The 12,143-nt window shown below is 43.7% G+C and overlaps 1 protein-coding gene across 2 annotated transcripts in view; it reads left to right on the top strand.

Moving 5' to 3' along the window:
* The window catches only part of LOC132590610 (protein PALS1), a 136,473-nt gene that overhangs the window by 79,435 nt on the left and 44,895 nt on the right, over positions 1–12,143 (top strand). For both annotated transcript variants that reach the window (XM_060263579.1, XM_060263580.1), the window contains 3 exons: positions 2,478–2,639; positions 7,499–7,576; positions 9,190–9,373. In XM_060263579.1, the coding sequence (XP_060119562.1) occupies positions 2,478–2,639; positions 7,499–7,576; positions 9,190–9,373 (424 nt within the window). The remainder of the gene's footprint in view (positions 1–2,477; positions 2,640–7,498; positions 7,577–9,189; positions 9,374–12,143) is intronic.

The following is a 12,143-nucleotide window of genomic DNA, read 5'->3' as shown; positions in this document are numbered from 1 at the left end:
TGGCCAAGGGCAGTAGGCAGGCCTGAAAGGAACTGTCTGTGCAGAGTTTGGGACTAGGGATGGGCATGAATCGAAGTACGAATTGCAATTCGTGCCTAAGATAGCCAATTTGTGGTTTGTTCCAAATTGGTTCGGATGCTCACACTATGCACAACTTGCAAAATGAAATGGGTTAACATAAGAACATAAGAGAAGCCATGTTAGATCAGGCCAATGGCCCATCCAGTCCAACACTCTGTGTCACACAGTGGCAAAAATTTATACACACACACACACACACACACACACACTGTGGCTAATAGCCACCGATGGACCTCTGCTCCATATTTTTATCTAAACCCCTCTTGAAGGTGGCTATGCTTGTGGTTGCCACCACCTCCTGTGGCAGTGAATTCCACATGTTAATCACCCTTTGGGTGAAGAAGTCCTTCCTTTTGTCCGTTTTAACCTGTCTGCTCAGCAATTTCATCGAATGCCCACAGGTTCTTGTATTGTGAGAAAGGGAGAAAATTACTTCTTTCTCTACTTTCTTTCTCTAATTACTTCTTTCCGCATTATCTTATAAACCTCTATCATGTCACCCCGCAGTCGCCGTTTCTCCAAGGTAAAGAGTCCCAAGCGTTTCAACCTTTCTTCATAGGGAAAGTGTTCCAGCCCTTTAATCATTCTAGTTGCCCTTTTCTGGACTTTCTCCAATGCTATAATATCCTTTTTGAGGTGCGGCGACCAGAACTGCACACAGTACTCCAAATGAGACTGCACCATCGATTTATACAGGGGCATTATGATACTGGCTGATTTGTTTTCAATTCCCTTCCTAATAATTCCCAGCATGGCGTTGGCCTTTTTTATTGCTGGGTTTTGGGTGGCTAATGTGTGTCATTATCAGCAGGGGGTCACCCAGAAATGGTGCTATTTCACCAGGCATGGCTCCCTGGCAAATGAGCCCAGTGCAATAGTGTCACTTCCAGTGACGTCATCATGCTGGGCACATTCATGGCACGCCAGCACTTTCTAGCCCTTCTGAATCAAATGAACCATAGTTAGTACACAAAATCAAAAAACATGAACTGAACCAGTGATTCGGGCACACCAGTGAACTACTAAATGAACCACCATTTTCACAGTCTATGCCCATCCCTACTTGGGACCAAACCAGCTCTCCTTTCCCCTTGTGGTTGCCAACTCAAGGTTGAGCAATCCTTGGAGATCTGAAGGAAGACCCTGAGGAGGGCCTGCATTTTGGGAAAGGAAGGACCTCAGCCAGGGCTGGTGTGTCCCAGTAAGCTGAGTAGGCGGCTGCCTAGTGTGCACCGGCACCACAGGGGTGGGCACCCCCTCCCCACACGTGCCCCACTGCCTCACCCACTGCTGCCTCCCTCGACAGCCAGCTTGCACCGGGAGGCTCTGTCAAGACAAAAGGTGTGTGTCGGGGGCTTCTCTCTGCCAAACCCAGACCGCCCTTTGAGGAGAGAGGGAGGACTTGCAGGGTTTCTAGTCCAGAACCACCAGATCGTGGGAGGACAGTGGCAGCAACGGCAGAAAGGTTGGTGGGCCCATTGTCCCTGTCAAATCAGAAATCACTCAGGGAGGCAGACTTCAGGATGCCGCACCTGCGCAGCCACTTTCTCTCCCAGTCCAGAATTTGGACCCAGGATGGGGAGGGAGGGAGACTCCTATCCTGTTTCATAGGGCTTGCTCCTCAGTCCCCAAATAAGCAGGATCAAAGTGGCTTTTAGTGCAAAAGAGTCATTTTAAGATTAAGCAAAGAGTGTCTCGTGCCTGATCCCAAGAAAGATGGCCCGCTTCTAAGTCACTGAAGCCCTCTGCTACTGACCCTCCTTGCCACCCTCACCCTTTTGTCTGTCCGGAGGCGGGAGGGTGGGTGCCAATGGCACCCAAAACCCTGGCACCAACCCTGACCTCAGCAAGAGATATAATAACCTAATATAGGCTCTTCAAGTCCACATTCAGTCTGGTTTCCCCCAAGTTGCTTGCAGAATGGATAAGAACCCTGGGCTGGCCACTGGGCCATATATTTAACATGTCTGTCTTAAGCTTTTATTCATTCAGTGACTTTTCTTATCTGTTGTTACATGCAGTAGCTTTGTGTTTACCTAGCTATTTTCTGTACAGTTGGGAAGCTAAAAGCAGTTTTAAAAGCAGTCTGGGGAAGTTTCTGAATTGAGGACTAGTGTAACTCCCACCAGTGGATACAGGAAGAACCCCCCTCCCTCCGTATTTGTTCATGTGAGCAAGTGAGCCCTTAGACAAGTGAGTTTTTAGGCACAGCATGAGGGAGAGCGTGAGGGTCTGTTGCGACAAGGGGGCATCCACAGAAGTTGTCATCTCTTTAGAAAGACTGCATCCTTAAGTCTTCAGAATATGCAGTTGAATAAAGGCCAAAACAGATTAGTCAGTTTGTACTTGAAGGCTGTTTCTGATGTGTTAAAATGGTTACTTTTTAAATTACGCAGGGTGCTACAGTACGCAATGAAATGGATTCTGTCATCATTAGTCGAATAGTGAAAGGAGGTGCTGCAGAGAAGAGTGGCCTGTTGCATGAAGGAGATGAAGTTCTTGAAATTAATGGAATTGAAATTCGTGGAAAAGATGTCAATGAAGTTTTTGACTTACTGGTATGTGAAGTCTGTTATAGAAAATACTGAAGACCTAAACAGACATGATGTTGGGAGAGCTGTGATAAAGTTTATGCTAGGGGTGAACAAACTGGCTTGAGAGCCACATGTGGCTCTTTCGCACATTTGTGTTGCTCTCAAAGCCCTCACCACCTCGTCGGCTGGCTTGGAGAAAGCATTTCTCCCTTTAAATCACTTCGCCAAGCCAAGCCAGTCAGCAGCTTGGAGAATACATTTAAAGTTGCTTTCTTTCCACCTCTCTCTCCCTCCACCCCCATCTGTTTAATTAACTTCTTGTCTTGTGACGCTCAAACATCCAATGTTCATGTCTTGTGGCTCTCAGACATCTGATGTTTATTCCTTGTGACTTATATGTTAAGCAGGTTTGGCCACCCTGGTCTATGCATTCTTAAAAGGTAATAACTATTTCACATTAAGATCATGGCATGGGGGGGATTTATCAGGGCCAGATTTAGGGGGGCAGAGGGGGCAGTTGCTCCGGGTTCTGACTAGACGGGGCGCCGCCATGCTGGCAAAGCAGCTGCTCTATGCATACAGGCAGCAGCAAGCAGAGCACATCCTGCTGCTGCTACCAGTGCTAGGGAATGGCGAGAAGCGATCACTTTGTTCTGCACTGCCCTTGCCACCTAAGGTGTCCTCCTTGCATGCTTAGACAGCAGCGCCAGAAAGCAACTTTCCCAGGTCTGCCCCTTACAACAGCTGCAACTCCAGAGCATGGCCTGGGAGATTGGCGGGAGGAGAAGGAACAGCCATGTCAGCTTGGGACTCTGATCTGCATGCATGTTCTCCGACTGAACAAGCAGCCAGGAGAAGGAGGAGGTAGACCGGGGGCAAGGGGTGAAGAAGGAATAGCCCTGCCAGCTTGAGACCCTGATCTGCATGCATGCTCTCTGGCTGTCTCTCGTCATCTCTCTCTCTCTCTTGTCCTTGTTGCCCAAACTGGCCCAATGAACCAGCTGTTAGGTGAGCCTTGCAATTCTCCCCTCCAGCTATGACACTTTGCCCTCCCCCGTTTCAGCTGCTCTTATCACATTTTAAAAAATATTTATGAAGTTGCGCTGGCTGGCAGGTGAATGAGTGACTTACTCTCTTCTTGCTAGGCATCAGGTCTCCTTTGCTTTCAAACAGTTGCAGCCTTTGGTTTGGTCTGTGTTATTTTTCTCTCCGAGTTCAGTGGTAGGGCAGGGGAGGGAACACAAGGTGTGTCTTATCACAAAATGCAAGCAGTGCTGGATTAAACCCTGTGGAGGCCTCTCACAAATTATCTCAGAGTTGGAACGCCCGCCCCACTGCCTGCAGTCCCCACTACAGCCTTCAGGCACCTTCTCAAAAGCCCCTTTGACAAAGCTGTGAGGGAGAGGCAGAGAGAGGCAAACTTGGTGACGACGGCAGCAACAGGCACACCAGGCAAGTTGGGCAAAGAGCAGCTCAGTTGCTGGCTGTGTGTGCAGGCTGGTAGAGCTGCAAGCAGGGGAAAGGGGCGGGGAGCCAGCCCGGGGCCCCTAAAGGCATGGGGGATAGGCCAGTGCCTTCTTGGTCTAATTGTTAACCCAGCCCTGAATGCAAGCTGTATTTGATAGGATGGGGAGGAACAAGCTTTTATTGCTGTAATAAGAAACACAAATGTACCCCAATGAGGAAAAAAAGGGGGCTTTCTAAGACTCGGGTTCTTGTAGTTTAGTTTTGCTTCTGCCTGCCCTGTAGCCAACTTCTGTCAAAGGCATGAAAGGTGATTGACACTGTGCTGGCGTCTGGTAGGCTTGGAGCTTTATGAACTGTTGCAGTCATTTATTGTTCCTTTGTTTAAATGATACTTTCCTCCCCTCCCCCAAGTTAGTGTAATACTGAAAAAACACTTGGATTTTTAGTGGTTAAAACACAACTCCCCACCTCCATTCTGTGTTAGTGTAATATTGAAAAAAATATTACTAAAATGGGTTTATTTTTAATGCTTTTTGATGCTATGCAGCCTTATTCGGGAGCAGATCTTGTCTTTGTGTATGCATGTGCGTTATATCTGGCTGGTTATTCTGGCTATGTTGGTGGAGAAGGGGACCTAAACTTCATTATCCCTCACCCACCCTCAATATGTTCTTGCTTGTCTTTATTGACAGGAAAACAAACGTACCAGAGAAATCATGTTAGGCGGTAGGGACAGAACTAGATCAGGGTCCCTTTCTGCTTTTTAGAATGCTTTCTTAAATCCAGGATCAACCAGTAGAACAAAGTTTGAGTCCAGTGGGGCCTTTAAGATCAACAAAGTTTAATTCTGGATATAAGCTTTTGTGTGCATGGACACTTCTTCAGATCATAGAACCATAGAGTTGGAAGGGACCTCTAGGGTCATCTAGTCCAACCCCCTGCACAACGCAGGAAACTCACAAACACCTCCCCCTAAATTCACAGGATCTTCATTGCTGTCAGATGGCCATCTAGCCTCTGTTTAAAAACCTCCAAGGAAGAGCCCACCACCTCCATTGAGGAATCGCTCTAACGGTCAGGAAGTTCTTCCTAATATTGAGCCGGAAAATCTTTTAATTTAATTTCACCCCATTGGGTCTGGTCCTACCTTCCGGGGCCACAGAAAACAATTCCACACCATCCTTTATATGACAGCACTTCAAGTACTTGAAGATGGTGAACATTTCAAGTTGCTTTGCCCCTTTATCTCACTCCTGAAACATTGTGCTTTTTGGTTTGGGAATCAAGGGAAGAATGAGTGGGCTTATTTTTCCTACTGAAATTAATGAAAAGGACTTCACTTTTGCTATCTTACCAAGTCATTTTTTTGCATTGCTCTCCAGTTTTGAAATCCTAGTCCTAATGCATTGTTTATTGGAGTTTCTACTTCTAAACCAATTGTTAATTGGTTGAATTGAATTTCTGATAGAATTGAATTTCATTGTTGTATTCCCTTCCAGTATTTTTTGCCATGGAATGACTCTCATCATGCCTCTGAGTTCCTTAAAATCCTAATATCTAATATGCATATCTGGCTATGAACTCCCTTAGCTCCCTAAAACAAAAGGAATTCTATGAGGAATGCTTACCTATGATGGATAACGTAAAAGTGTTCTTATTAACAATTCATTGACGTCAACACACTTTATTCTGTTTAAAAGAGTTGTTTATTATATATCTATATTAAAAACATTGATCCATACATATATGTATGGCTTTTTTGTAGCAGGAACTCCTTTACATATTAGGCCACACACCCCTGATGTAGCCAGTCCTCCTGGAACTTACAATAGACGCTGCACTAAAAGCCCTGTAAGCTCTTGGAAGATTGGCTACATCAGGGGTGTGTGGCCTAATATGCAAAGGAGTTCCTGCTACAAAAAAGGCCCTGTAATGTGTGTGTGTGTGTGTGTGTGTGTATACATACCGTTTTTTACTTTTGCCCCCACTCAAAAAATATGTAGATCTTGCCCTGGGATTTATCCCTTTCATTCCTAGAGTTTTATTAAATGACACCAGTGGTTCTGATAAGCATAGAGAACAACCCCCCCCCCCCAATAAAGATGGGTATTTTCCTTTCCACAAACCACAGCATGAGAATGGATGTTATTTCAGTAAGCGAAGATGGCTGGGTGGAAGAATTAAACTCCTTTTCCTTCCAGTAGTATGATTCCAGTTCAAATTAGGCACAGCAGCCCTTAGACTTCTTAAAACATTTGAAGATCCATTCATGGTTCTCCCAGTGTTTCATCTGTTTGGGTCCTTATTGTCATGCCAGTTGAAGTTGCTGCTTGTTATCACCCTGCCAGTTGTGAATTTAAATCTGTTGAATTGTAGTGCAGATCTGTTTGTTTTGCTATACAGTAATTGTGACAAAAAGGTTGGGTACTTGCATATTTAGCAATTAACCACCTCCTGTATATCTTGTTGTATCCACTAAGATTAGTTTAGAGTAGCCCAGCATGTCAAGTTCATATAGCAAGAGCGTTAAAAGATGATAAATCCTATTTATGAGGTTTTTGGTCTGAAGTTTAGTAACTGTATAGGTTTAAAATTGTTCTTCCATGAAAGTCCAGTAGCATCACATTCTGGAGTGAGGCATCATTTTATTTAAGCCGAACTCTAGAGGTCTTGAATCTAGGGTTAAATTATTTGAAAGGTATACATGTGTTTATACTTGGATTGTTTGATCTGATGTTCTGAGCCCTCTAGTTTTTTCTTGTATGCCCCAAAACATGCCAAGGCTCCACTTCTGTATTTTGCTCAAAATACAATAATTTGTTGGCTTGTCCAAAGAGGTGCTAACTTTCCCACTATGTGAACATAAGAATGTTCCTAGATCCACCTAAAGGGACAGGGCTGGCCCTGCCATTAGGTAGATGCCTAGGGCACCAGCCTTCTAGGGGCACTGAATTAGGCACCTCCCATGTGACTCAGTGATGTTATCATTACAAGGGGGGCACCAGAAATTAGCCTTTCCTAGGGTGCCAGACAGTCTAGGGCTGGCCACGCAAAGGGGCATCAGTTTAAACATTCATTCTCCCTCAGCAATGATCCAGTGTGCTGCTGTTCCTTTTTGCTACCCACTGTCTAACTTGTCTGGTAAACTCAGCTAGTTTCCAAGTACAGAAAAACACTGTTTCTCATGCATGCCAGATCCCCATGGAAGTGTCAGCTGCCATGCTGCTATAGCACATCCATAAAGGAGGCTGGAAAACTAAAGGATGTTCTAATGGAGTGAGAGACTGGCAAAAGCAGCAACTGTTCTCAAAACTGCCCCCCCCCCAAATACACATGCACCAAACAGTCATTGATCACAATAAGCAAATATATCAAAAAATGCAAGCTCTCAATGAAAAATCTGTTTTTTATCACAGGCGGACATGCATGGCACTTTGACATTTGTGCTGATTCCCAGTCAGCAGAGCAAGCCACCACCTGCAAAGGAGACAGTGGTATGTGATTTTAATACATTTACAATATATAACATACTGAATTACAGATGTATTTTGTCTTCGTTTATTGGAATGCAATGCCTCTTTCCCTCCATAAAATACTAATTTCATAGATTTTTAGATAGCTGTTATTGTATTGTGTCACAGTCAGGCCTTTTTTGGTAGAAGCAGTCCAGCAGGAACTCATTTGCATATTAGGCCACAGCCCCTGATGTCACCCTTGTTCCACATAGGACTTTATATAGAAAAGGCCCAGCAAGAACTTATTTGCATATTAGGCCACACCCCATGACACCCAAGACACCGGAACTGCGTTCCTGTGCGTTCCTGCTATTTAAAAAAAACAAACGTCCTGGTCACAGTGCAGAAGGAAGGCTATCATTCTTGATCCTTTGCAGAGGAATTCCTCATGTGCATTTCCTTGTACTAATCTTAAGCTGCTCTGTGCAAAATTCATACATTGACTTCTTGTTTTGCAATCAGATGTACATGCTGACAAATAAGTATCAGCCTGATCTGGAACAGGCAGTCGGTTTCGATATTTGCTTTCCTGCCACTCCTCCATTTTCTTCTGTGCCATTTGGAAATTCCTTGTACAGTCATTCTTCAAAGTGCCCTTTCATTGAGCCAGCTCAGCACTTGCTGCCGCACCCTTATCTAAACAGAATGATCTCTCCTTGAGAAATGCATGTTTGAATAAAGGATGGAGAAATGTTAATGAGTTTAAAAAAGGAACTTTATTTTTAAATTGGTACTATATATTGTAAGCAAATCTGGTGGAAGAGTATAACATTTTCCAGCTGTCTTGCCTGCTTGTTACAGGTGGATCGTGTTGAAAAAAGCATCTCACTAATAATGTGCACAGAGAAATATTTGAAACTCAGTTGTAATTTAAGGTATGCTGTGTGTGGAAGATAAGAGATCCTTCCTGGACCTCTTCATGCATTTCCTCAAATGAAGAAGCCGAAGGACTGCCACCCCCTGCTACCCTAGCCAATTATTTATTCTTTCAAGAGCTGCATCAGAGTTGATATATCCAAGTCCACTGATGCAGTTCTTCATAGCAAGCTCATACAGACTTCTAGTGTTCTCATGGTGATCAGTTCATATATTACCTCTTGCTATTTTAATGTATCCCATCTTAATTTGAGGTACTTTTTAAAATTTTGGGTCGTTTTCCATTTGACGTAATTAACAAACATTGAGAAATTTTATATACCACCTCTTCAAAGAATGGCTTCAGGCAGTTCCCAAAATAAAACATGACGGAAAATATAATACAATCATTAAAGTTAACAAACCATTAAAAACACCAATTAAAGCATAAATCAGCTTAAAACTTTAGGAACCTAAAATTATCATAATAAAAGAAGAGATTGGATTTATACCCCACCCTCACTTGGAGTTTTAGAGTGGTTTACAATCTCCTTTCCCTTCCCTTCGTCACAACAGACACCCTATGAGGTAGGTGGGACTGAGAGAACTCTTTTGAGAACTGCTCCTGCGAGAATCTTTGTTTTGTATGAGAAAGTAAGCCTTATCTCCTATACTTAAAAGGAAACATACACCAGATACATACTTTTGTTTTATGCTTATACTTCTTTGTTTCCTAGATCCACGTGAAAGCTCACTTTGACTATGATCCATCTGATGACCCCTATGTCCCTTGCAGAGAGTTAGGCCTATCCTTTCAAAAGGGAGATATACTCCATGTAATCAGCCAGGAAGATCCAAACTGGTGGCAAGCTTATCGAGATGGAGATGAAGAAAATCAGCCTTTGGCAGGCCTTATTCCAGGTATTTTATCGTGGAATGCCTAAATAGTTGCAAAATAGTTCAGGTAGTACTGTTCAAAACACTTTATGAACATGTGGACTGTTGCTGTGGTTTGAGCTATGAGCCATTTTCTGCTGGCCTATAGGCAAAAAAAAAAAAAATAGAACATTTCATCTTAGGTGTTTTCACTTGCCAACCTCAAAGACCATATTTCAACAATCTCCCTTTCTTTAACCGGATGATAGCAGGAGAGCTTTAGTGTTGTGGTAGCTGAGGTCACAGACCTGATGTGTGTTTTCAGGATTCGGGTCACTGGGCATTACTCTTGCCTTATTTCACTGTCCAGTCAGTTTGATCTAACATAGTAGTAATAAGATGCTGGTTTCTAATGTCCTCTTCAGGATAAGACTTTCAGTTAATCTCTCCCCTTTATCCTAAATAACTCAAAAGCAAAGTATAATTCAGGTGCTACAAATACTCTTGGAAAGAGGAGGATATGTTTAGATTTCTGCTGTAAGAGTCAAGCTTAGGGCTTTGTTGGTTTATCATGCTTTGGGAAATGATACCACTTGTAGGGCAAATGTCCTAATGTATAAAAGCTGCTTCTTCTTACTGCTAGTATGCTCTGCTTTGATATATAGCTTTTAGCAGATAGACATCCAGAGGGCTAATATTCTTCAGTGCTAGACTGCAATTTATGTTTTACAAGTGGGAAACTGCAGGAAGCTCATGAGGAAGGCGCATTCCCCCACTTTTGCTTCCTTCCCTCTCCCCATCTTCCCCTTTCTTTCTAACCCTCCACCAAGTCAGTCCCTTCATCTTTGTCTTTCTCTCTCCCCCCTCCAAGTCAATCCTCCTTCCTTCTCTCTCCTCCAAGCCAATACCCCATCTTTCTCTCTCTCTCCCCACCCCCAAGCCAGTCCTGCTTCCTTCTCTCTCCCCCAAGTCAATACCCTGTTTTCTACTACGTGGCAGTGGTGGTAGTGCCTGGGAGCAGCTCCTGGTGGTGGCTAGGTCCAGAGCAGCTCCTGGTGTTTGCTGCGGCCAGGTTGGAGTCTCTCCAGGCATTCTCCACTTTTGTGTCTGTGCCCAGAGTCTCCACACTGCTGCAGCCGGGCCTGGAACAGCTCCCAGTAATCCCTGCTGCTGTGGCCAGGCCCAGAGTGGCGCCCAGCGTTCCCCACCCCCACAGCTGGGCCTGGATCAGCTCCACAGGAGCAGCAGCTAGGCCCTCAATGGTAAGTTGCGTTGTCTGCTTATGCAACAGACAACACTTTATTTTGGGTGGAATTTAAACCTCCCAATGTATTTTTTTAAATATTCAGAGAGCCCCCCCCCCCCCCGAGTCTGTAGAAAACTTGCAGGGGGAGAGTATGCCTTATGTTTGTGGAAATAAGTATCTGCATTCAGAGGGGGTTGTTGAGAATATGTTATACACATCTATGTTGACTTGCAAACTGAGAAGGGAGGACTGACTCCAGAAATAGAAATATACCAAATTAATATATATATATATATATATATATATATATATATATATATATATATATATATATATATATATATATATATATATATATATATATATGGATTCACCTGATTGGCTGATTCAGCCTAAATCAAAACCAAATCTAAAATTCTTTTTTAAAAATTATTTATTAAAATGCAACAATATATAATTTGGACCATATATAATCATAACGGTTTTTTTAAAATGCAGCTGATTGTTGCCAATTTTTATTTTCTGAATTATTCTTAGAATTTTTAATTGTTGTTTCTTTCACTATTGATAACAATTCTCACATCTTTATGAACCAGTCTAATTTGCCAGACAATGTTGGTTTTTTTCCACTAATGTGCAAATATCATTCTCTCAGAGGTTAGGGCAACCTTCTCTGGGATCAGTAATTATGGTATCAACACAATTTAAGAGAGATTTCAGGTCTCAGATTAAGGAGCAATCTCCATATTTCAAAAACAGTCTTTTGTACTGGAGTCCAGTGGCACCTTTAAGACCAACAAAATTTTGTTCAAGGCGTAAGCATTTGTGTGCATACACAGTTCTTCAGATACAGTGTCCATATATAGAGGTAGAGGGGAAGCAGCAAATTAGCATATGACGTAATGAAGATGTTTAACAGATGCAAAGATCAAACAGAAATAACAAGATTAGTTTATATGGTCACCATTTGTTTAGATTTAATTCTATTTCCCTTCATACCCTCACAATCAGTGAGGGAACGACGCTGCCGTGGACACTTCAAAGCAGCTGATTTTTTTTTCTTTGCTGAGCGCTGCAAGAAGCAGCAGATGGAAGGCTTCAGGGACGAGTTCTTGGAAGACACGTCTTCCCTCGGCCCTCAAACCGACGCCTTGGGAAAAGACTCCGGGACTGGCATGTCTTTTCAGCTTGCTGCGGTTCCCGGCAACGTTTCCCGCTCTAGTGACTACAGTTACTGCAGGCAGAAGCGTCCAGAGGAACCAGCGGACACATTTGAAGCTCCTCCTCATCAGAAGCTTGCAACTGGCGGCAGACATTTGGATGAGGGTTTTTTGGTGCGAATCTCACCCGATCGGCGCCATGAGCTATCTGCTTTGCCCCATGGGATGGTTGCCAATCTCCAGCCGGGAGCCACTACAGGAGGCCAGCCCCTGTCAAATCAAGCCTCCACGGTAGACCCAGCCCTGATGCAACAGTGTGGTAATGTACCCAACCCAAAAGGGCCTTTTTCTAACGAGTTTATGGCTATGCTCCAACAAACGATTAGGCCCGAGTTATTCAATGCTTGCC

The sequence above is a fragment of the Heteronotia binoei genome, unplaced genomic scaffold (genome assembly GCF_032191835.1).
Source record: "Heteronotia binoei isolate CCM8104 ecotype False Entrance Well unplaced genomic scaffold, APGP_CSIRO_Hbin_v1 ptg000334l, whole genome shotgun sequence".
In the NCBI taxonomy this organism is placed as follows: domain Eukaryota; kingdom Metazoa; phylum Chordata; class Lepidosauria; order Squamata; family Gekkonidae; genus Heteronotia; species Heteronotia binoei.
This window is presented reverse-complemented; position numbering and strand designations above follow the sequence as displayed.